This window comes from Molossus molossus, unplaced genomic scaffold (assembly GCF_014108415.1).
Source record: "Molossus molossus isolate mMolMol1 unplaced genomic scaffold, mMolMol1.p scaffold_m16_p_9, whole genome shotgun sequence".
Classification (NCBI taxonomy): domain Eukaryota; kingdom Metazoa; phylum Chordata; class Mammalia; order Chiroptera; family Molossidae; genus Molossus; species Molossus molossus.
In genome coordinates, this window is record NW_023425403.1 from 15,104,773 (window position 1) to 15,128,822 (window position 24,050).

The 24,050-nt window shown below is 45.9% G+C and overlaps 1 protein-coding gene and 1 long non-coding RNA gene across 2 annotated transcripts in view; one reads left to right on the plus strand and one right to left on the minus strand.

Moving 5' to 3' along the window:
- MTMR7 (myotubularin related protein 7) overlaps positions 1-24,050 on the plus strand; it is a 79,341-nt gene that overhangs the window by 25,213 nt on the left and 30,078 nt on the right. The window contains exons 2-6 of the mRNA XM_036250271.1: positions 11-133; positions 1,225-1,387; positions 8,672-8,829; positions 16,099-16,227; positions 22,591-22,725. Coding sequence (XP_036106164.1) covers positions 11-133; positions 1,225-1,387; positions 8,672-8,829; positions 16,099-16,227; positions 22,591-22,725 — 708 coding nt within the window. The remainder of the gene's footprint in view (positions 1-10; positions 134-1,224; positions 1,388-8,671; positions 8,830-16,098; positions 16,228-22,590; positions 22,726-24,050) is intronic.
- Positions 609-23,426, minus strand: LOC118622779. The gene is made up of 4 exons (XR_004958132.1): positions 23,332-23,426; positions 20,074-20,266; positions 16,992-17,168; positions 609-716 (listed from the first exon to the last, which is right to left on the minus strand). It is a non-coding gene; the product is annotated as an uncharacterized LOC118622779 (long non-coding RNA).

Sequence of the window (24,050 nt, forward strand, 5' to 3'; positions counted from 1 at the left end):
CTTTTCCTAGGTGGAGAATGTGCGCTTGGTAGATCGAATGTCTTCCAAAAAAGCAGCCCTAGGTACTTTGTATTTGACGGCTACTCATGTCATATTCGTGGAAAATGCGCCTGACACAAGAAAGGAAACATGGGTATGCATCCCTTATTTTGGGCTTTTCGTTGTTTTGAAGTGAAAAGTGCATTTTTTTGTCCCTGGGTGAGCTGGGTGGGCTCTTGGTATTTGGGTATTCAGAGGTCTGTTCCGGGGATGTGGACTTCACCTTTTTCTCTACAGAGTCAAATCTCCTTCATCTACGTACTCATTTTTGACACTAATTATTTGACCATCATCAAAGATAGACCAAGAAATAGCCAGAGATACAAATGGTTTGGGTCATAGCTTTTGAGTAGAGATTCCTTAATGTCCGTACCCCAGTTACAGTCCTTTTATTCTGTTGTCTCCAGTTTTCTGATAATGTAAAAAACAAAAAAAGAAAAGGAAAGCTAGGGTGGAGTCTTATCATCAGGTGTTTCTGCTTCTTAATTATGAGACCATTATTTTATACAGCCCACTTACCATGATGTAAGGACCGGAGCCAGAATTGCTGAGTTGCAGGTTGGCCTTTTCGGTGTCCACGGATACTGTTAGGTTTTGGCAGGAGGTGGCAGGTACTGCTTACCGGACAGGGATTTAGAGGATGAGATGCTGCTGCTGAGGACTGAGCAGAGACCCTCCTGAAACAACAGTGCCCGTCAGCGTGATTTCCTTTCAAATAAATATCCTCTGCAGGCCGCCTGACCCCCAACAGCGTAGAACACAGTGCACGTTGCTATTGAACTTGAGCCTCCCATGTGGAATTCAGAAGCGTGGTGGCCCCTCCCGGTGGCGTCGTCTCTAACTTTTGTTGATTGCAAGATTTCCTTTACTAACTTCTCATGACCTTATTTCATTTTAGCTATTAACTGCAATCACTATTTGACCACCAAAATGTTCCCTTCCCTGCACTTGTACAAACAAGTACGCTGAGTAGTTCAAATAATGAGCCTGGGTATCAGAAAGCTCGGCATTTGAAAAATAAAATGGTGAATTTAGACAGTGGGGTCTTTCCCAAAACATCTCAGTTCTTATTGTGTGAAGGCGGGGCGTGCTGCCGGCTCTGCGTGGCTCAGAGAGCCGTGTCGCTCCCTGTCGTGTTCGTCAGTCATGTGTGCCTAGCTTATCCCCGTTAACTTTTGGTTGTAGATTCTCCACAGCCAGATTTCCACCATTGAAAAACAGGCAACAACTGCTACTGGATGCCATCTGCTTATTCGTTGCAAGAACTTTCAGCTGCTACAAGTCATCATCCCCCAGGAGAGAGACTGCCACGATGTGTACATCTCTCTGCTGCGCCTCGCGAGGCCAGGTAGGGCCGCGGGACGTGGCGTTTCATGTGGACCCACTTGCAAGAAATTCACAAATCACATTCAAGAAATGTAGTTAGTGCTTGAGCATTATGCAGTGTCTCAGGAATCACACCCCAGGCCTCGGATGAGGCGGAGACATCTGAATGACTGTCCTTGCCTTTGAGGATCTCTCCCTGGGTCGTCTCCTGTATGAACCTTTCTTTATTCTTAGTATTCAGTTTATGTCGGGGGGGTTATAAGTGTGTGTGTTTTCCTTTCAGGGTGAAGTCATCTTAAAATTATGCCCTCCTGATACTGTGATAATCAAGTAACCTTGATGGAGGCCTAAGGCCAAACCGGCAAATTGTCTCGTATGGAAAACATTTATATTAAACAATTAGAATGCAGTTTTCCCCATGGTTGGGCTTTTATGGTTTGGTGTCTGTTGCTTTTGAATAGTGATGTATGTTTCCCAAGGTTGGTATAACTAAAGCTTTGTTAGCATCAGTGAATATTCAGAGTATGGATCTGTTGAATCCCCTAAACAGAATCTCCTTAAGTGTCCTGGGAAGGCGGCTTGGTTGCTTTGGGAAGCATGCGGTCTCATTACTCTCCTTTTCCATCCACCATCGTGGGGCTTCAGATTTCTAGCCTGTTACGCACTTCAACAGAAGTGTTTGTTGTCTCCCTGTGTGGCCTGTGTGAGCTATGGGTTCTTTTGCAGAAAAGAAATACATGTCTAAGTTTCTTGGGAGAATACAGTGAAAAAAGGTCATTTATATAAAAGTCATATCCATGGTAGCGGTACCCAGAATTCATTAGTAAGGAAATAGGATATGGGCTTACCGTTACTTTGCTAAATGCTTTGTGATTCAGGACAAGAGGCATGATTATAAACTCTTCAAGGCATCGGGTGGAGTCCTCAGTTTCTTATCTATGACCACATCATCTGTAGACAGCTAAGAGCTACAGTTAGGTAATGAAAACGGTGCCAGGGAGCTGTCAGAATGTGATGATGTTGACTTTCTTTGCTGCTCTTTGAAGGCAGCTGGTTGAAGCTTTTCCATTTTACTGCGTCGAAAAGAACTGCAGAGTTAGCCAGAGAAGCACTTGAACTTCTGGGGGCAGCACTATAATTGGAACAGAGGTCTGGGAAGATGTACGTTAGGTTGCATGCAGCTGAACATGTGAGGACAGTGTGGCCAGCAGTTTCTGTGTCGCTGATTGATGGGTGTACTGCACAGTGAGTGTGCTCTGACCGGATCACTGGGAGTTAGGAACAGCCTGGGGAACTGGGAGGGGTGGTGAGCGCTCTGGCCCCTGACGAGGGCAAAGCCAGAACTCACGTTGTGAGGTCCCCAGGGAGGAAAATCACTGTGTTCCCCTTATTTTAAAAATACCCACTTTTTCTTAAAAATGAAGTTTTGAGAGTTAGGTATTAGACACAGCCAGAGAGCAAAAAAGGAAACCATAGTAACGAATTGAATTAAAGACATTATCTTAAACGGTTTTAAAAAGCCAGCAAGATTTTGCCCTGGCCAGTTTGGCTCAGCAGTTAGAGTGACGGCCTGCGGTCCAGAGAGGCCCGGGTTTGGTTCCCGCTAAGGGCAGATACCTCGGTTGCAGTTTGTCCCCGGCCCTGGATGGGTCGTGCGGGTAGCAACCACTCGATGTGTCCCTTTCACATCAATGTTTCTCTCTCTCCCTCCCTCCCTCCTTCCCACTCTATCTGAGCTAAAGACGGAAAACTGTCCTCAGGTGAGGATAAAAAAAAAAAAGCCAGGAAGATTTTGAAATATTGGAATTAGAAATGATAGTTTACATAAAACACAGAGAGATGAAATAGAACCCAAGCAGTTTCAGAGTTTAAGTTTAAAGGCAATGCCAAAATTAAGACAGATTGCAGCCTATAGCCTTGGAAGCAGGGTGTTGAATCTGGGTGGAGATGGGGAATGGTGGAGAGGGTCTCGGCTGAGGGTAAGGATGGCTTATCAGAAGCATCGAAGGATCTTTCACAAAATACACCTTCAGCCTCCTCCAGATAAATCAGAAGAGGTGTGTGTGTGTGTGTGTGTGTGTGTGTGGTATACTTTGAATTCTAGTGGTACAGTATAGCTCTGTACTTAGTCACCAACACAAATCACATATTTTCAGTTTCCCTTTTGGACACAGTTCACCACAAGGTCCTGATCAGGGCAATTTATTTTTTATATATTCTTTTCTTTTTTACAAAAGAAGAAATGTTTGGGAGAACATTTAAGTCAAAAGCCTACGAAGGGGATATTTGCAAAGCTCTCTAGATTTTCTCTTCTCTGAATTAGGTTTTCTGGAATACGGGTAAATCTAATGACTAAAAAAAATTGACAAGATTTCATTGGTTTGCCTTTTTTATGAATTAAGATGGGTAAGAATTTGGTCTTGGACTATAAAAAGATCGCAGTAAAAAAATAATGTAGCCGCCCTGGCCAGTTTGGCTCAGCGGTTAGAGCATCGGCCTGTGGTCTGGAGAGACCCGGGTTCGGTTCCCGCTAAGGGCATGTACCTCGGTTGCAGTTTGTCCCCGGCCCTGGTTGGTCGTGCGGGTGGCAGCCACTCGATGTGTCCCTTTCGCATCGATGTTTCTCTCTCTCTCTCTCTCTTCCTCTCTCTTCCTCCCACTCTATCTGTACAAAAAATGGAAAAATGTCCTCGGGTGAGGATAAAAAAATAATAATAATGTAGCCAAATTCAGTAAGTTCCTTGATTCATAAGAAACAAATAGCTTAGGTTAAAATAATGGTGTAGCCAGCCCTGGCCGGTTTGGCTCAGCGGTTAGAGCGTTGGCCTGCGGTCCAGAGAGACCAACTCCGTTGCAGTTTGTCCCCGGCCCTGGTTGGCTCGTGCGGGAGGCAACCACTCGATGTGTCCCTTTCACTTAGATGTTTCTCTCTCTCTCCCACTCTATCTGAACAAAAAACAAAAAATGTCCTCGGGTGAGGATAAAAATAAATAATGGTGTGGCCCAAATGAGAAGATAAGTTCGATCCAAAGTACTCATCAGGCTGTGCACTGCTCTGATGAAATGAGCCCAGTTAATATCTCCGAGGGCTTCCATTCCCCCGTTCTCTCCTTCCCCTCCCTCTGCTTCCTGCTGTTACTTTTTCTCCAGTATCTTTCCCTCTCTCTGTTTGTGGGCCCTTTAACGGTTAAACCATCTCTTTTATTTCCCCATTTTCACTAAACTATTTTTTCATGTTATCTAAGTCCCCCATTTCTTCTGCTGTTCATTATGACTTTTACAATCACATCATCGATACAGTGCCATTTGCCTGATACAGTTTTTTGTCTGTCCCAGCTGCTGTGGCGTAAGCAGTATTTACTGTAAACACTGTTTACCATGGTAATTCCTTTTCATTGATGATCCTAATCTCTGAGTCCACTGGGTCTTTTCCCCTACTTGTTAGCTTCCTCGCTCTGAATGTTTAATTTGAACACTTGTTTGTTGAATATAAATAGGAAAGGTCTCATTGTTTTTAAGTATGCAAAAGTCCAATAATAGCTGTGTTATCTTCTAACCCGTTTTTAAAAGGTTTTCAAGTTCATTTATTTTAAGTTGCCCAAATTAAGCAGACCATCCGGAGCAATTTAGCTTTCAATTGTTACTTTTGGTTCTAAAATACCCACATTTCTGTCCTTCTGATGATTTTTCCCTTCCCTCACAGCCCTTCCCATTCAGCTGATGCTGACTCATGTTTGTTTTTCCTTTCAATTTTTTTTTTAATTGTCTAAGGGAAACAATCAATAATGTAATTGTATTGTTCAGTGTTTACATTGATTGTTACAAGTTACCCTTTGATTTTTAATATTAAATTACTGTTTTTCCTCCCAGTTAGTCTATAATAAGAGGAAACTGTCTCCATATTTTTTCCCCTGAATATTCTGTTTTCATAACTGTTAGCCTGCTACTTGGGGAACGAGCTGGGTTAGTTTTCTCTCTTCCCTACGTGCTTTGTTGTACACCGGCTCTGATTCGGGGGAATGAGCGCCTCTTCCTTCCTTGTGGGAGGGAAGAAGCTGAGGTTGGGTGCAGACAGGCCATCTGCAGGCTTGGCGGTTCCAGGGGGCGGGGGGACAGGGGGACAGGGGGCAGGGGGGTCTGCTGACCAAGGCGGTGGGAGCGTGGGCGTGGACGTGCCCGCAGGCCCACGTGCCGCCTGTGTTCCAGATGAGCAGCGGTGCTTGTTGTGCCTCCTGAGTCCTGAGACGCGGATTCGGCTTTTCTAGAAACATGGCCCGAGTGCTGTTCATTCTGAACTGAATGTGGTATTTGAGAAACTGCCATCTTTCTTTCTGACTAGACAGAAAAACCTTCAAGTCTGCCTTTGTTTAGCAATTGTATGATTTAAATAGGTCAACGCAATCCATAGAGAATCATTGACACTTAACTCTCCCTGAAAAAAGTTCCCCATTAGAGCTGCCCGTTCGGTTTAGTCCAGGCCGAGGCGCTGAGTGTCTGCTTCCCGAGGGGCCGTGTCCTCCTGGCGCCGGGCCTGGCCCGAGGCCCTCCTGCCCCCCTGCGGACACCTGCCATCCAGCAGACGAAGACATTTCATGTTGGACGGGTGGCCCAGACGTGGTGATGGGAAAAGCCCTTGGAGTACTTAGCACATCTGTGTGAAGAGCGGTGACAAACCAGGGATTTGACCTTCCCCAAGCAGACAGATATTTCTTCTCAGTTCAGAGTCTGTAAAGGCTGGAGATCTGCTCTTGTTTTTTAACTTACTCAACAGTCTGTGGTATTTTGCAGGAGGTGGAGGGGAGGGGAACAGAATGTTGTGAATGAGAAATATTTGTCACATTTATGACAGTGTTAGTGGTGCTTTGTAACTTCCCCGAGTGGAGTGGCCGTCCTCGCTGCAGGCTTCTCCTGGGCGCGCCTCTGGGGAGAAGCTGCCTGTGCTTTGGCAGAGACGGAGGTGTCTGCCCTGGTGTAGAATTTAAAGTCGGCCAGAGGGGTGGTTGATCACCCTTTTCCTTAAAAATAACTGAAAGCAGCAATTTCAGAATTCCCCTGGAAATCCATTCTGATGTCTCCCAATTCAAGAGTGATCTTAATGCCCCTTACAAGTTATTCTTGCTGTAATGTATGCAGTTTCCTTGCCTCCTGCCAATGACAGAACACTATCAGTAGTCATAGACTGTGATTCTTCTGCCTTTAAACCTATTTGTAAGTGTTTAACAAAGGGACCTTAACTTCCATATTACTCCTTATCCTCAGCTCTGCTTTCACGCAGGGAACTGAGTCTTTCTCAGAGATTCTTCTGGCATCTTCACCCAGTTGCATTTGCGGTCGGCATGATGACATCGGAAACCTGACTCATGAAAATAGTACTTAGAGATGGGAAAGGCGTGTCAGTACCAAGCCCACTGTTCCCAGAACAGAACCTCAATTCTATATGCCGTCTGCTCTATCTGCTAAGATTGCAAGTAACACTTATCCCTGAAGGTGTCTACTCTGTGTTTGTGGGTGCATGTCTGTGTGTGTGGATTTTCTCATTTGCTGAAATCACCCGGATTCTAAAGTTTGAATGTAGAGATAGGACATCAGGAGGGACTGAAACAGAACGTAGCTTCTCTCAGTAAAACACCACGGTCTTTAGACTTCATTTTTCCAAGAAAGAGGGCACATCTAATGAAAAGTCTGGCAGTTCAAATACGAACCCTGTCTTTCTTCTCCTTTGTAAATGAGTTATCTCTGCAGTAATCACACTGCACTGGACACCGAGCTTTGATCTCGGGCTGCCTGTGTGTTGGTGTGAGATTGTTTACAGGGCCTCAGGATACACATGTTTGGGAGCATTCCACTGTCCACACCGAGTGCTTCAGCAGACTGAGGAGCATATGTGAGACCGAAGAAAACTGTGAGGGGAAAGACATCTATTAGAGAAAAACAGGATGCTTAAGGATATGGAACAAGGAAAAACAAGATACAAAAGTGTCCATCTGGGCAGGAGAGAGAAGGATGTGCTTTGGTGGAGTCGTGTGTGGGGTGATTACGAGCATGGGGTGAACAGCCAGATTGCCTGATGCAAGTGCAGACGCCCCAGCGACTGGCTGTGTGATCCTGGGAACATTCCTCACCCTCCCTCAGCAATGCCTCAGATTCCCCCTGTAAGATGAGACCCATCGTGGTGCCTACTAAATGGGTTAATGCACTAATTAGAACAAGTCTGGTTTGGTGAGTTGTCAGCCCTGATTTATCATCACCAGAAGTGCTTGGAGCTGCACCATCCAGCATGGCAGCCCCTGGCTGTGCGAGCTTGGCTGGCGTGTGGCCGGAAGGAACTGAGCTGTGCTGGCGAGTGTGCAACACACATGGGATTCAAAGACAGTACCAAACAACATGTACAAATACCAGTCAATACGCTCTACATTAGGTATATGTGGAAATGATAATATTTTGGATATATTGGGTTAAATAAATTGTATTAGTAAAATTATATTAGAAACAATTAATCATTGTTCCTTTTCATCGCCAGAGAAAATGGCTACAGGGACATTGTAAATGATGTGCTCGGCCTGTTTGTTTCTGTTGGATAGCGCTGGCCTAGGTACTGCCCGAGACACAGGAAACCAGCGAGAAAACCAGTCCCAGATCTTCCTGGGGGAGGGCGGATGGTCTCCTCGCAGGCATAGAAGGCAAAGACAATCCCGGCAGAACTGAAAGAATTTCATTTTACATCCTTCAACTGGCCCCTCTTGACCGGGGTCCAGACTGTGAACTGATATTTTTTTAATGAATCCTATAAATATTGTATGAGCAGTACAATCATGACATTTATGTGGTCATAAAAAGTTCAGATGTTTTCTGTGCAAACATATAAATACATCCCACAGCGCTCCAGCCGTTTTCTTTTTTTATACTGTGAGACTCAAAGTGTGGCAGCGGCCTGGGCATCCCCCTGCCCAGAGCCCCTCCCAAACCCAAGCTCCATAGACATAAACTTGACGGCTAATGAATGCAAGCACTCTTAATTAATATTCATGCTTTACATTTCATGAGGTCTGGAAAGTGTATTTGCTTTCCAAAGAAAGCGCGCAGTGGAGAAAGCCTTGTTTCTAACACGGGAGAAGCTCCTGCAGAGTTGAGTCCGCTGGTCCCGGGTCTTCCTGCCCTTGCTGGGAGGAGGTGGGTGTTCCCGGGCCCCCCGGGTGAGGAGCTGGGCTGGCCTCTCGGTGTGCTCCAGCCCGACAGAGAGGTTTAGAGAGATTCGGTTCTGGCTTTGACTAAACTTGATGAGGCCTTATTCTCCCTTTTCTTGCAGTTAAATATGAGGAGTTATACTGCTTTTCATTCAACCCCAAGCTGGATAAAGAAGAAAGAGAGCAAGGCTGGCTGCTGCTCGATCTCAGTGAGGAGTACAAGCGCATGGGCCTCCCTAACGACCACTGGCAGCTCAGCGATGTGAACAGAGACTACAGAGTAAGTGGGGGCAGTAGCGAGCAGTCATGGTTTCACACAGCCTCGCCCGCCCCTTGCCCGAGCCCCTTCGTTTTGGTAGCTCTTTATAGGTACAAATGTATGGACTTCTACGTCTTCCTCGGTTGCTGCTGGCCATATTTCCTACCTGCTTCTAGAATCAGGAAGTTGGAACAAGGGGACCTGGGAGACCATCCCTTCCACACTCTTGCCTAACGGGGGGAGATGGAAACTGGCCAAGCCATGTGGTGGGAGAGCCGGCCGGGACCTCTGCTCCCATCAAGTCTTTTTATAGTGCAGCGAGTGACGAGTGGGGAAGCCACAGAGACACTGATGGCAGTTTGGCACCGGCTCTGCTCTGTACTCATGAACTCTTGATTGGTACACAAGGTCACGAGAGCCTTCCCTGGAGAACTGTGGAGAAAGGCGTCTCCACTTGCAGAAGGGACGACGGAGAGGAAGGGAAGCAGCAGAGGCAGAATCGAGCCCATGTCCTCCCTAATGATGGGTACAAATCAGTGCTGGTTTCCCTGGTCATCTTTATTTTTTATTTTATTTTTTCCATCACCATTTATCCCCTCTTTGCTCTCTTCCACCTCCACTTCCCCCCACAGTCACCGCACTGCTCTCCCTATTCATTTAAAAAACGTATTTTAAGTAATAAAAGTCATGCAAGAACGTTGCAGAGAATTTACCAAAAAAAAAAAAGAGCCTGGCAGATGTGGCTCAGTGGATTGAGTGTCATCCATGGACTGAGCAGTCCCGGTTTGGTTCCCGGTCCGGGCACATGCCCGGGTTGCAGGCTCCATTCCCAGTAGGGGGCGTGTGGGAGGTGGCCAGTCGATGTTTCTCTCTCTCTTTCCCTTCTTCTCTCTCTAAAAAGTCAATAAAAACATATCTAATAGAGAGAGAGAGAGAGAACACACTCACCGTCCTATTGCCCTAACATTCTTCAATTAAGTTTAAAAATTTGCCTTCAGATGTTTTTCTCTTCTGCATAGTTGAATAACTTTTTTATGTAAGTAATGTATTTCATTGTTTAAATTGGAAACGGAAGAGGAAACAGAACCATTCAAATACACACAACAAAATGGAATCATGCTACACATGGCTGTGTTCTGCCTTTTTTTGCATGGCATACCATATTTTCCTGCCAATAAATATATTTTATATTGTTTAAACATTGTACCGTATTACCTCATATGACTATATCACAGTCAGTCTACCTAGTTCCACTCTGTAGACATTTAGATTATTATTTATCATTATTTTAAATAACATAGTGAGAACATTCTGGTAACTATATCTTTGCCACATTAAAAAATCCCTTTTTAAAGAGAGCCTCCTACAGCTGGAATTTCTAGGTCAAGAGGTTTATACGCATTTTTGGGCATATTGTCAAAAAACTGCAGAAAGGCGGTGCCAGTTTCTAGACATTCTCAGCGCTGTGTGTGAGAATGCTTGATTCTTGGTGCCCTAACCAGGAAAGAGTTCGTGTCTTAAAAATTCTTTCGACAACTTGATACTGAGACAAGTGATTTCTCATTTTAATTTCATATGCATGCTCTGATTTCTTAATTTGTAGCTTTGTATGTGCTGACTGACCAGTTATATCTTACCTCCTGTTAATTGGCCATTTCTGGTTACATATTTTGAATCCTGATTATTTTCTTCATCCTTTCTATATTGCTACATAGCGTGCATATCAGTCGGTCAAATGACCATATAACATTTTATCAAATGAATGTACCATAATATACTTAAGTATTCCCAATTATTAGATATTTTGATTCCTCATTTTTATAACCATATGAGTTTATTAACTAATCATACAGTTAAATTAGAAAACAGTGCCAATCTGATTGGTGTACAGTGGGTCTCAGTGTGGCTTTTTTTGCACCCCCTCATCACTAGCAAGTCTGGGCTTGTGTTCATGGGCGATTCAAGTCGACTCTTCCTGTGAATTGCCTTGTCTTATATTTGATCCTTCTTTCAACAAGGTTGTCTTTTTCTTATTGATTTGTAGAAGTTCTTCGTATATTCTAGATAATAATCTGTTAGCAGGTAGAGCTGTTGTAACTATCTCCTCTCAGAAGAGATTTCTCTACTGTTCCTACGTATCTTTTGATCCTCAGAAGTTTTGAGTTGTCAATCTTTCCTATTTGGCTTGTGTTTTAGTATATTGTCTTTTTTTTTTTATCCTCACCCGAGGACATTTTTCTATTTATCTTGAGATAAAGCGGGAGGGAGAGAGGGAAGAGAAGAAACATGGATACGAGAGAGACACACCAAGTGGCTGCCACCCACACAACCCCAACTGGGGCCGGGGAAAACTGCATCCGAGGTACATGCCCCTAGCGGGAACCGAACCCGGGCCTCTCCGGTCCGTGGGCCAATGCTCTAACCGCTGAGCCAAACTGGCCAGGGTTTAGTATATTGTCTTTTAAAAATATCTGTCTTTTTATTAATAATACAGTTTGGCACTGTATAGTTTCAATAATTACATTTTTATTTATTATGGTTGTTATAGTTCTGTAATAAATCTTGATATTCCATAGTGCAGGTCCTTCTAGATTATTCTTCAGAATGTCTCAAATGTATAAATTAGTTGGGATAGAATGGATGATTTCATGATACTGAATTTTCTTCATAATTACACTTAAATCTAACAACCAGAACCTTACACTGTAAGTAGACGTTTGGGGCCTTGTTGTTTTAATTATTATAAAGTATCTGGCTACTGTGACCAGAGAGCTGGTCTCATGCTGAAGCCAACCTCGGCAGTGAATTTTTAGCCTTGAAATGAAAAAGAGGAAAACCCAAGGTTACCAAAGAAAATTGGAATTGAAAGTTCTTTTTTATTTTATTTTCTTTTTTAATATGACACACCCTTGGGTAAGGAAGAAAATTTTGTGGAATAATATTTTCTTGGGAACCCAGGTTCTTCCTATTTTCAATGAGATTTTCCTCTGGAATTAGCACCACAAACGTGACTCAGATTTAGTCACTTAAGTCCTACACCGTAGGGACTGCAAAACATGAGTGACTTAGCACTGCTTTTTAACAGCAGCACACAGCAAACCAAAACTAACAACACACCATTGTGTTGAAACAGAAAAGGTGAAAACCCAGGGAATTTTCTGATTTTACAAATATCATTGAAATTGGGGGGAAATGATGTACCTTTATTTATTACCAATTTAGAAATATAAAACAGTTGCTTCTTTCAAAAATATTTGACTAATGCTCCATTGATGAGAGAGAACATCACTTGGCCGCCTCCTGCATGCCCCCCACTGGGGATCGGGCCCACAACCTGGGCATGTGCCCTGACCGGGAGTTGAACCAGTGACCTCCTGGTTCATGGGTCAATGCTCAACCACTGAGCCACACTGGCCAGGCCATTACTTTGGCTTTTAAACTCATGGTTGAGAAAATGTTTACTCTTTTCTTCCTTCTTTTACAAGAGTTATCTCTTTTCACAAATTCTTTGAGGTCGTTGGAGCTGGAGGTATCATCGATGGCGAGGAGGCTGTTGCCAAGGTGGAAATGGCACCTCACACAGACACAGGGACAGCTTCCAGAACCCATTCGGCCGCTTTCTGTTCACAAGGTCTCGGGCAGGCTATCATTATTGTCATCATCATCCCTATCATCATAATATTGCCCCGGTTTTGTTTATGAGACACTGTGAATGGTAGTCTAACTCTCTAAAGTAAGACTTTCTTTTGTACCCAACTGCTGAAATTATCTTTATATAAATAACATAATTGACATTCAGTACTAACTAGGTTAAAATTTTAATTTATTTCTCAGAGTAAAATTTAAAGTATAATCTAAAATAGTAATTAAAAAAAAATCTTGTTTATTTTAGTTCTCTACAGCTATGTTTTATGTGTTATTATTTTATTTATATATAAATCATTTAATGCTGCTCATATTCTTCTTCTTCTTCCTATTACATCATAAATTTCTTGAAATAAATTTTAGGTCCTATATGTTGAAGAAGAAATACATCTCAGTAGATACATCTCAGTTCCTGACAACCAACTCTTACCTCAAAGTGCTCCATTGAGCCCTGGCCAGTTTGGCTCAGCGATTAAAGCATCAACCCATGGACCAAGGAGTCGCGGGTTCGATTCTGGTCAAGGGCACGCACCTCGGTTGCGGTTTGTCCTCGCCTTGGTCGGGGTTGTGTGGGTGGCAGCCAATCAGTGTGTCCCTCTCGCATGGATGCTTCCCTCTCTCTCTGTCTCCCCCTCCCTCCCTTCAATCCTCCCTCCCTCCCTCCCACACTATCTGAAGATAAATAGAAAAACATCCTTAGGTGAGGATTTTAAAAAAAAGTACTCAATTGAGTGATTCATCCTCAGTAAATACAGAGATCTGATTAAGATGCCTTGGTGGCATCTCAGATGGATCTTGTCTTGCCATGGAAAATACATTTACTGGAAGGTGACAATCAGGCCAACAAAGGTCAGGCCTTGAAATCAACAACACTTGTATTTGTTACTGCCCTAGCACCTGACATACTGTAGGCACATGGTAAGTATTCAGTAACACGTGTCTGGTGAGTGAAAGAATGACCAAAAAGACCCCTCGGCAAGGCCAGCGAAGACGTGCAGCACTCCAGGCAGTAGTTAATGTGGTACTAATTAATGTGGTACTAATTAATGTGGTAGGGGACAAAGAAAATCATTTCCTTATTAATAAAAAAAAAAAATTGTGCGGGAAGCCTTTTAACTGAATCCACTTTCATTGGCCAAGGCAGTCAGTGTAAAGAAAATTAAAAAGAAAACCATTTTCCATTTTTCTGAACTTCTCATAATCTCTCCTAATTTGTGTGTGATTTTCCAAGCCCGACAGAGTTTCGGGAGCTGCACTGATAGTTTCAGAATTTGGTAGCATAGACTGCAGTGCATTATTCGTTTTCAGAATTTTGACTATGTCTGTGTGAGCTCATTGCAACAATGACGGTAGTCAGTGCCATCCAGGCGTGTTGTTTTAATTTCCACCGAAAAGCACTGCTTTCATGAACAAAGGAAACATGTACTCTCCCCAGCTTGGTTAGGAAGCTCTATCTTTAAACCCGAGTGAACTGGCACCTTGGGTCTGACTTTTTTCCAAAGGTGTTTTGGCTTCAGTCAGAGCTTCCGATGCAAGTGCTTGTCGGAATGCCCCATATCCAAGCTCAGACCCGTGGAGTCTCCCCCCAGACCCAGTGCAGGAGAGCAAGCGCCCGTGACGGGCAGTGCTATCTATGTTCTTGGAGGGGAGCCATGAGGCTGGTGCAAGCCTGACCACTGTTGTTGAGCCTCTGGTCCCCGTACCCGGCCCGCAGAGGTCTGCCTCTTCCCACTCTGGAGAGAGAGTCCAGGAGCTTCCTCTCCTTGTGAAGAAAGAAGACCCTGAGTGGATGGCCATCAGTCGGGTCCCTAAGTAGGGCGGGGCTGAGGGTATCAAGGGGAGTGGGCTCTGGGTATCTGTCTTCTCTCTGGGTGCCTTCCCAGGTACGGTGCACATCAGGGCCGGCCCTGGCCCATGCTGGGCATCAGGCCCTGGCAGAAGCTCCGGAGCTCCTAGCTCCCCTCTTGCTACTCAGACAGGCTGGATGCAGTAGGCATGCTGAGGCATCTCACCCATCACTTCCTTGTTCTTATTTCATGTAATCATAAAAACTTTGCAATTCTTCAGTGTTGTTGTAAGGAAGAAAGTAGGTAATTCCCAACTTACTGAAAACTTACCAATTTCCCTTTCAAAACTTATTTTAAGAAAATATTGTTGGTCAGATGCAATGACTACATGTCTCTAGATCCTCAGACAAGCAGGTGTGGTCTGTGTCGTAATGTCTTTGCTCACTGACTAAGGGAGGGTCAGACACCAGCTCTGCACAGGGAAGGAAGTCTTGTGGCCGAGGTCCCAGTAAAAGCTGTCTGGGTCCAAGTGGGCTGGGCCATCTGTTCTTGAAACGGGGTTTTCCTCCAGAGCATCCGTGCCAGAGCCCACATTAAAGTCTGGGAATCTTCCCTAAAACGTCTTTCACAGAACTGCTGAAATTACATTTCAGACCCTTTTTTTCCTCCTGCTCGATGTTCGCCAGTCTGGTGACAGAGACATGCGGGCACAGGGGGCATCGTCACGGAGACTGTATGAGCTCGCAGGCTTGAATCTCACTTAGGGTGGCTTTTTATTCCCTTTAGTCCATCTGTCCAGAGTGGAAGGTGGGTGACGATGGACAGAGGACATGCAGATAAAGCATTTCCACTGTTGCTTTACTGGCTCGAGGAATCCTCTTGAAACACCCAAGAAGATGCTTGACTTTCCTGGGCTCCAGTGAAGCCCGGGGAACTGCCATCTGCACTGTCTTCATACTGCAAAGAGACGGACTGATGTCAAAGCAAAATGTGTCTGGCAACAAATCTGCTGTTACTGTTGCCACCACTAACACTATGTCCGACCTAATGGTTTATAAAGCCCTTGGTCACGGAGTTACCTGATTTCATCCTTATACCAGCTCTGGGGGATACTGTTTCTGTATCATATCCGTTTTAGAGATCAGAAACCAAAGTGCTCAGTGTAGTTTGACTTCCTGAAGGTCATGAAGTGGGCAGGTCAGAGCCAGGTTCTGAAGTGCTGATTTCCGACTAAACTGCAAGATCATTTTAAGGTGGCAGTTTGCGCTGCGGGAATCACTGCCAGGGGTGCAGGGTGACCGCGGATGATTTCTACCACGTGTAAAATTGACACATGGGAAACAAAAATAAAGCTTTTGTATTGCGTGGTAGGAAGTCGGATCCAGAAATTCACAGGAGGCGGCCTGAAGGAGGTGGATTTGGGTGAGGTTTGGGGAGGTCGAGGGAAGGAGTATCCAAGGAGGGCTCAGAGGCAGGCGTGCACACAGTGTGTGCCGGGGACAGAAAGGAGACCTGGGGACTCTGCTGGTGGTGCTGGCATTTCGGGGACGGGATGCAACCAGGATGCAGGACCGCGACGTGTCCCTTTTTGCTGAAAGAACTGCTCATTTGCCACTGTCTTGCCTCCCACAGGGAGCCCTTAGAAAGGACAGTGTGCAAGGCAGGGTTTCAGGAGTATCTCATCTGATTTCATAGACTCAGCAGCCCTTCATTTTTTTGAAGTGGCTTTGGTTTTCCTCAAAATAGCCTCCTGCGGGACTTGGTTACGAAAACGTGGCCTTGCCACCTGTAAGCCTGGTGAAGGGCACTTCCTGTGGCAGGTCGCAGAGCCTGAACGTCGCCGTGTTTTCCGTGGCAGGTCTGTGATTCTTACCCCACCGAACTGTACGTTCCCAGAGCGGCCACGGCGCACATCATACTGGGGAGTTCCAAGTTCCGGAGCAGACGGCGGTTTCCTGCCCTCTCTTACTACCGCAGAGACAACCACGTAAGTGCCGAGGCTTCGGTGTGGCCTGGCTCGTGCGCCGCTTTCCTAGCAGTCCTCTGCGCGCGCGGTCCTTCCGAGAGACGGGTGGGTGTTGCTGTGTGTACGACAGCGCCGCGTGCTCGAACCTTCGCTCGTGGAGAAGTTGACCTTTTGCACGCAGTTGACGACAGAGTAATGCGACAGAGTCAGAAGATAGGTAAACTTAACCGTCCAGGTGAGTGGTGGGGAGGCACTCTGCCTGTTCGCATAGATCCTTTGCTGTGCCTACTTTTGGAAAGCCCCCCAAATCCATGGCACCTTCTTCCTCCTTTCTTTTTTTTAAAATCCTTACCTGGGGACATTTTTTTCCCCCATTTTTGTTCAGATCGAGTGGCAGGGAGAGAGAGGAAGAGGGAGAGAGAAACTGACATGAAAGGGGCATTTTGAGTGGCTGCCTCCTGCACGACTTTGACCAGGGCCAGGGAAGAATTGCAACCGAGGTCCGTGCCCTTGACCGGAATCGAACCCGTGACTCTTTGGTCTGCAGGCTGATGCTCTAACCACTGAGCAAAACCGGCCAGGGTTCCTCCTTTCTTTTAATGGCATTTTTGGAGTATCCTCCGCATAAGAAATCTCTGTTTATGGAGACAGACCTATAGAATTAGGTTTGTCTGCCACTAACAGAACCACACAACAGTGGCTTAAACAGGACAGAACTATATTTTTTCTCACATAAAACTCCAAAGGTGGGCAGTCCAGGCCTGGTGGCCTGGCCCATCACTCACCTGTCGGGACCCAAGCCCCTTGCACGTGTCCGGTCTGCCATCCTAGGCGTGGCCCTCCTTGCGTGGTGTGGGGAAGACGTTAGTACCAGCCATCGCCTCCACGTGGTGCGTTCACGGCTTTTTGGGGAAGGTTTCTGAAACTCACACGACACTTTTGCTCACATCCATGGGTCAGAACTGCGCAGGATAAATGAGAAAATACAGTCTTATGTGAACAATTAAAAACTGTAGTTTCATTTCTGCGGAGGACAAGAAAACACGTTTGGGAAGACAAGAATGATCTTCACTATTTGACTTTAGCCAGGTGCAAAAGTTGGGTTTCCAGCTAGATAATGTGGCTTTGGGTTCAGCGCCAGGGGAGGCCACAGACAGTTCCAGCAGGTGTGTGAGTGTGTCTGGCACACGTGCACCTGCAGGCAGGGAGCAGGGCAGTGTCTGTGTCAGAGTCTAAAAGAAGGCTTCCAAATTTCCTTCAACCTCCGAGAGAGCAAAGGCCTCGGTGTGGCCTGCCTCAAAGGCAAACCTCCATTTAGCTTCAAGTCCGGTTCGTTGAAAGGCCAGACACACTTATGCTCTGAAACGGGGTCTGAAGAAGGCAAACACTTTATTAATGTCTGTATTACTTGACTCCAAATAGATGTCAACCTACACAGAACTGGAGCACTGGTGAGAGGCAAAGGAAGATGTGAACTCCCTCTTTTTAAAAAAATGATAGATGACTAGGGAATTTCATGCCGTTGTACTTGAAACGAGAACGCCGGCAGCGTTTACCTCCTCGTAGCGCCCGTGGATGAAGAGAAGGGGTCCGATTCTCTCCTTGTGAGGAGGTGGGGTGCACAGAGTGCTGTCCTGCCTCATGTGTTCTGTCTTGAGAAGGGTTTTCTTGTGTGTGTGAGGATGGTAAAGGGCAAGTGTGTGATGTCTCAGAATAGGATCGGGTTTTTAGCAGTTAGGCCGCAGAGCTCAGCTTCTCCACCTGCCACCTTAGCCCCTTGTCACCCCACGGATGCCCTCGTGTGCTTTTCTTTATCTGACACCCAGGCCTGCAAGTGAACTCACACCGCAGTCGGTTCTAGTCTAAAGTCGTCGATTTCCTGCATTAAACAAATTGGAAGCAGCCAGTACTTGAAGTTTCAGCTCTTCCCACAAGTACAGAGCAGAGATGTGTTTCATTGCTGAATGCTCTGGGTTTCCCCGGAATTACTTAATGAGCACACATCCCCGCTCTCCTCCCCATGGACAAGAATCTATACTGCAGGTGGAATAATGATCACATTTGTGTTTTATAAAAATGTGTAGGTTTTACTATCAAGGTTAATTACGTAAATGCTTCTGCTATGACTAGGGATTTTTACAAAGGGAAATATTATCACTGAAGGTGGATTTCTGTGGTTCACGGGAAGACGCGTGACATGTCAAAGCAGTGTTCCTTTGTGGTCAGTGCTCAGTAGAACACACCTGAACCAGGCAGTCTTCCACAGAAAGTAAACAGGTACACGTGACATACATTTGCTGGGTTTTCTTTCTTCCATGTTGTGATTTCAGGCATTTGCGTAGGTATTCCTGCCCCAACAGAACTTATACTTGTGAATAAGAATAGCATGTTTTTTAGTTAAAATACTTTCCCCCACCTATCTCTGGGTTACCAAAGGCACACTGAGGGTTTTGATGGTAAGATGACTAGTGTTGGGTAGTGGGTGATGATTAGATTAAGAGAAGCCGAAACGGCACATCATTTCATGAACCAGAAGTCTTCTTGAAATCAATGCCCCTGCTGGTGGAGCATGATTCTCTTGAGGTCAGCTTTGATCATACGTTGTATTTTAATCACTTCCTGTTCACATTTCGGTGAGGTTAGGAATCCCACCGCAGCGTTAGTGGGACGGCTGAGCACGTGGCACCGGCACTGGGCAGTGTATCAGTTACTCGTACTCACTGCCCGGGGTGGAGGACACTGCCCACCAGGCAGGGCCGCTGAGCCGCTCTCAGGAGCAGACTGAGAACCACAGGGATCCTGGAAGGCAGGCCTTCTAGTACCTCGTGGATGAGGTGACCCCTGGGTCCCCCGGAAGGATGTGATTGGCTTGTCTGAGGAACTCCACGGGCTGGCAGGGAACCAAAACCCTCTGCCTGGGATGAGCAGGAACTGTGCCTGGTCTGTGGGAGAAGAATCTTTATCCAGGAGAGCACAGTGTGGGGGACTCGCTGTTAGTCCTTGGAGGTAAAACGAGGGTTTTACCCGATGTCAAGGCAGCACATGCTCTTCAGTTTAGGCCTTAACCACGCAGATCATGTCGTGCTATCCAGAACTTCCTTCGGACATCACATTATTGGCGGCTTTGTAGATCATGGCGAGCGACATACAAAGCTCACTTGTGTTTGGAAGGCTGGGGTGTTTATTTACAAGCCATTAGAATTACTGTGTCCTTTGTTATGTCTTATTAAACGTTTAAAACTGCTTTTAACAGAGCAGTTTTGGTTAATAACATGGTTTCCCAAAACCATAGTACAGATCTCTGGGAAACCAAACTCTGCAAGATTTCCAAAGAGGCAATTTCCTTAGAAAAATACAGACAATATAGTAAATTATTGAAATCTATGTGTTAGGTATAGTTCTAGGCATGTTTTAGACCTCACCACATCCAGTAGTTTGGGTATTATTGTCCCGGTATCATAGATGAGAAAACCAAAGTTCTGAAATGGTAGGTAAACAAACCAAGGTCCTAAAGCAAGTGAGCAAATCCTGGCATTAAAAGCCAAGTCTTCTTGAATGTGGCATCTTAATTCCCTGTCATGTCTCCTGATTTATTTCTGTTTGTGGCGCTGTATTATTGTGGTTAATAATCCAGGATCAGGAAATTTTCTTCCCTGGGTTCCTTTCCCAGCTTCCCCAGATACCAGCTGTGTGACCTTAAGCAGGTTACATCACCTCTCTGTGCCTTGGTTGCCTCATCTACAGAACAGATCTTACCGTATATGGCAGAAGGGAAGATTAAAGAAGAATGCAAACAGTTTTTGTAATAATGCGCACCACATAGTAAACACTTCAAAATGCTGGCTCTGGATAATTGGTAGCACTTACACGAGCGGCTCCCACGACAGTTTACCGTGAGGAGTTTTATCAGGAAGAACTGCCAGGTCACAGTGTTCCCTCCACACTCGGGCTGTCGGGGTATCGCAGGGTGGACAGAGGCCTTCGAGGCTCCTCCCTGCCCTGCACAAGTCGACAACCACATGCGGGCAGTCAGTCAGTGAGAATTCGATTCGGAGCCTGTCTTTAGAGTGTTAAGAAAATGCAATGTGAAATATTAAAATGTAGTCTAATAGATCTGCTTTAATTTATTGACCACATTTCATAGTATAACTCTGTTCTGACTTACCCCTTCACTTAAAACTAGCTGTTCTCAAAATAAACTGACGGACAAATGGATCCAGAGGCAGGGAGGCAGGGAGGGGAGGCGGGAAGAGATACACCAGAGAACGTATATGCACGTGTGCATGACCAGTGGACAGACAACGGGGTGGTGAAGGCTGCGGGGTCCGGCGGTGGGAGGAGAAGGGAGTGACTGGGGGTAAAAGGGGGAACATCTGTAACACTTTCAACAATAAAGATAAACTAAAAACAAAGGACGTATAAGCATATATGCACAACCAGTGGACACAGACAGCAATGCTGGGGGGGGGGGTCGGCAGGATGGGGAGGAGGATGTCTAGGGAGGAAAAAGGAGAAACATCTGTAACAAAAATAAATTAATAAAAATTGGAAAAAAACCCCCAAAACTAGTGGTTCTCAGGTTAAAGGTAGTTGGTAATAGTTGTCACTTACTGGCTTCATTTCGTCACTACAGCCCCACTAGCTAAGTGAGTTTAGGTGTGCTGTGTGCATTCCAGACAAATTCTCATCTGTTAACTATGCTCCCTTCCCCATCCAACTCTTCTGATGGCATCTGAGAAATTGCCCGGTGGTAGCTGTCCTGCATAGTCGTTCTGACCTGGATCCAGCATCAGATAAACCCAGCTCGGGTTCTCTGCAGCCAGAATCCCCTCGGAGCAGGGCAGCCCCGTCCCTCTGAGGGTGAGCAGGGCCAGGCCGCAGACGGAGCGCGAAGCTCCCTGAGAACCAGGTGCGGGGACCGGCTGTCCATCCACTGGGCAGAGCTTGCCTTTTGTTTCCAGCCCTGTTGGGTCCCGACCCTCAGTTTGCTTTTCTCCTGGCCCTCCCCCTCCCAGGCTGTCCTCTCACCCATGTTCAGACCCTCGGGTCCTTTTCTCCTCCACGGGGCAGTTGGACTTTTGCTGCCAAGGATCAAGAATTAAGCCTGGAGCAACTCTGCTAGTCCCTCACTTGCCTTGTCACCCTGCCCTGCCCTGCCCTCCTGAATTCTGCCCCTGACTGCAGGCCCGAGATCCTGGAGCCATTCCGCCGGCTCCCCTCTCTGTGACAGAACGGGCCGAACCCTCAGACAGCGGCCCGCTTCTGTGGCCAGCTGCTCTGGGCTGCTCCGTCCTGTCACAAGGTCCTCGGCCCAAGGCTGGTGTAGCTAATGAGAAACATCCCTGCCTTCTCTAATGCGGGGCCAGAGCTCGCCTTCTCATGCAGAAATGAAACCCTAGCTGACCTGTCCTGGGTTGAGCGCTGGGGACAGTTAAGCTGTGCTTGGACTCAGCTGGGATCTTTTCCTGGAGAGAGCCCTGCAGTGCAGCCCGGCCCAGGCTCTGCCAGGACTGTTGGCAGAAAGGTGCCCGGCTGAGCCCGCACAGAGCAGGAGGGCTCTCCCTTCCCACCGAGCTTCACTGCCGGCCCGCGCCCCCGGGCTCGCGCCCTCCATGCAGATTCTTTGAGTCATTCCGGTGTTGATTGTACTTGGTGGTTTGAGTTTAACGTAAATATTAAAATAAAATCTAAATCCATAAAAGGTACTTGGCCACAGAAGTATACGTTTTTTAGCTGTGAGGTTGTTCCTATACTCGCCTGTTAATAACGCGGGGAAGTGTTCATGCTGTTGTCTGTCTTGTCTAACAGTACAACATACTGTTAGAGTTTCGGAACAGGGAAGTTGCAGAATAGAATGCAGATTGGGTCCAAAGAAACCCCTTGTTTCTAACGCGCGTGGGTCAGCCTAGGTGTGTGCCTGCCGCCCTCGGGTGCCCATGCCTCGGGCGTGGGCTTTCCTCACAGTGACATTGGGGATTCAGCTTGATTTGGGGTATTTGTGATGTTTCTAAACGGGCTAGTAAAATATGACAGAAAGCATCTTAAAAAAAAAATATATATATATATATATATATATATATATATATATATATTTACTAGTCTTGCTGTTAGTAGTATCCTATACATTTTAGGAGCAGAACTATTTACTTTAGATTTCTACCTTCAGCAGGAAAATGAATCAACATCAGCGAAAAGGAAAGTAGGTGATTTAAATGGCTTTAAATGTCCTAATTTGGGTCTTATCTGAACATCCTTGCACATTCCAATTTCCCGGGTAGGGGCACGCGTGCACCCAGGGGTCCTGTTGGGCAGCTAGCTAGTGGGTCCCTGCCGGCTCGGTGCACGTGGCCTGACCCTCTGTGTTGCCATGGCCTCTCCCCTCAGGCCTCCATCTGCCGGAGCAGCCAGCCCCTGTCCGGCTTCAGTGCCCGGTGCCTGGAGGACGAGCAGATGCTCCAGGCCATCAGGAAAGCCAACCCAGGAAGCGACTTCATTTACGTCGTCGACACTCGGCCTAAGGTAAGTGTCGCCGGTTCAGCATTCTGATGCCTGCCTTTGCTTCCCTGAGTCCTGAGACTGGACCGAGGCAGAGCGACGTGGGCTGCCTTCCCCGCTCAGGTCGCTGCCTCCGTGAAGGGATGCGTCCCCTCTGCGCGGTCAGCACGTGGCCACTCTGCAGGGCTGCACCTGGGCGACCTGGGCGACCTGCGCTCCCGAGGACACCGGTACTGCTCGTTCCCTTGCTTCTAGCACTGTGCCGGGTACACCGTGCACGCACCACATAGCTGCGGTTTCATTTTAGAGACTGTGCTCCTAAATATATCAAATTACTGTTTGGTTTGTTTCTGAAATGACATTTTCTTGGTGAAGGGTTTAAGCAAAAACAAACAAAAACCTCATAGACACAGACAACACTATGGTGCTTACCAGAGGGGGTGGGGAGGTAGAGGAGGGTAAAGGGGGAATAAATGGTGATGGAGGAGACTTGACCTGGGGTTGTGAACATACAATACAATATACAGATGATGCACTGCAGAATTGTACACCTGAAACCTCTGTAATTTTATTAACCCATGTCACCCCAATAAACTCAATAAAAAATACAATAAAATAAAATAAACTTACCTCCAACAATATGAAATTTGCTATAGAGTTTCCGCAGTTCAATGTTTGTGAGGTGTTCAGCTATACAATTTCAAATTCAGCTTGTAATAATCTTTATCTAGGGAAGATTTACAAAATATAATGTTAAGAAAAGCCACAGAATAATATGTATACTATTGTGTTTTTGCAAAAAACAAAATAAAGACAAATGATAGATATATAAAAATTTCTCTTAAAATAGAAAACTAGAAGGATAAACACCAACCTATTAAAATTCCATAGAGAAGAGAGGATTGGGGGAGGTAAGAACTTTCTATTTGTCTCTCGTTTGAAAACATTATTTTATAATTATGCAGGTATTCATATAACTACTTTATAGTTTAATAAAACAACCAACAGGGAATAATGGATCTCGGCATTGAGGTGCCAGCCAGATCCGCCTCACACGTACCTTGCAGGCAGCTGTACATTTTAACTGTAGTTAGCGTTGGGTCCAAGACAATTCCCAATTTCACTCCATTGATCCGCTTTCTGTAAACCAGTCAACAAATGGAGTCCTCAGAGGGATATGCTATGAATACATGGAAACGAAATCACATATATGTGCATGAAGTATACAGATCAAAATGGCCCTTAATCAATATATTTGGCAGTATAATTTCTTGCCAATAATGAAAATATACCTTGACCCATGACTGATGAGAAAGAGGTACATGCAGCTGTATCGCTCCAGATGGGTA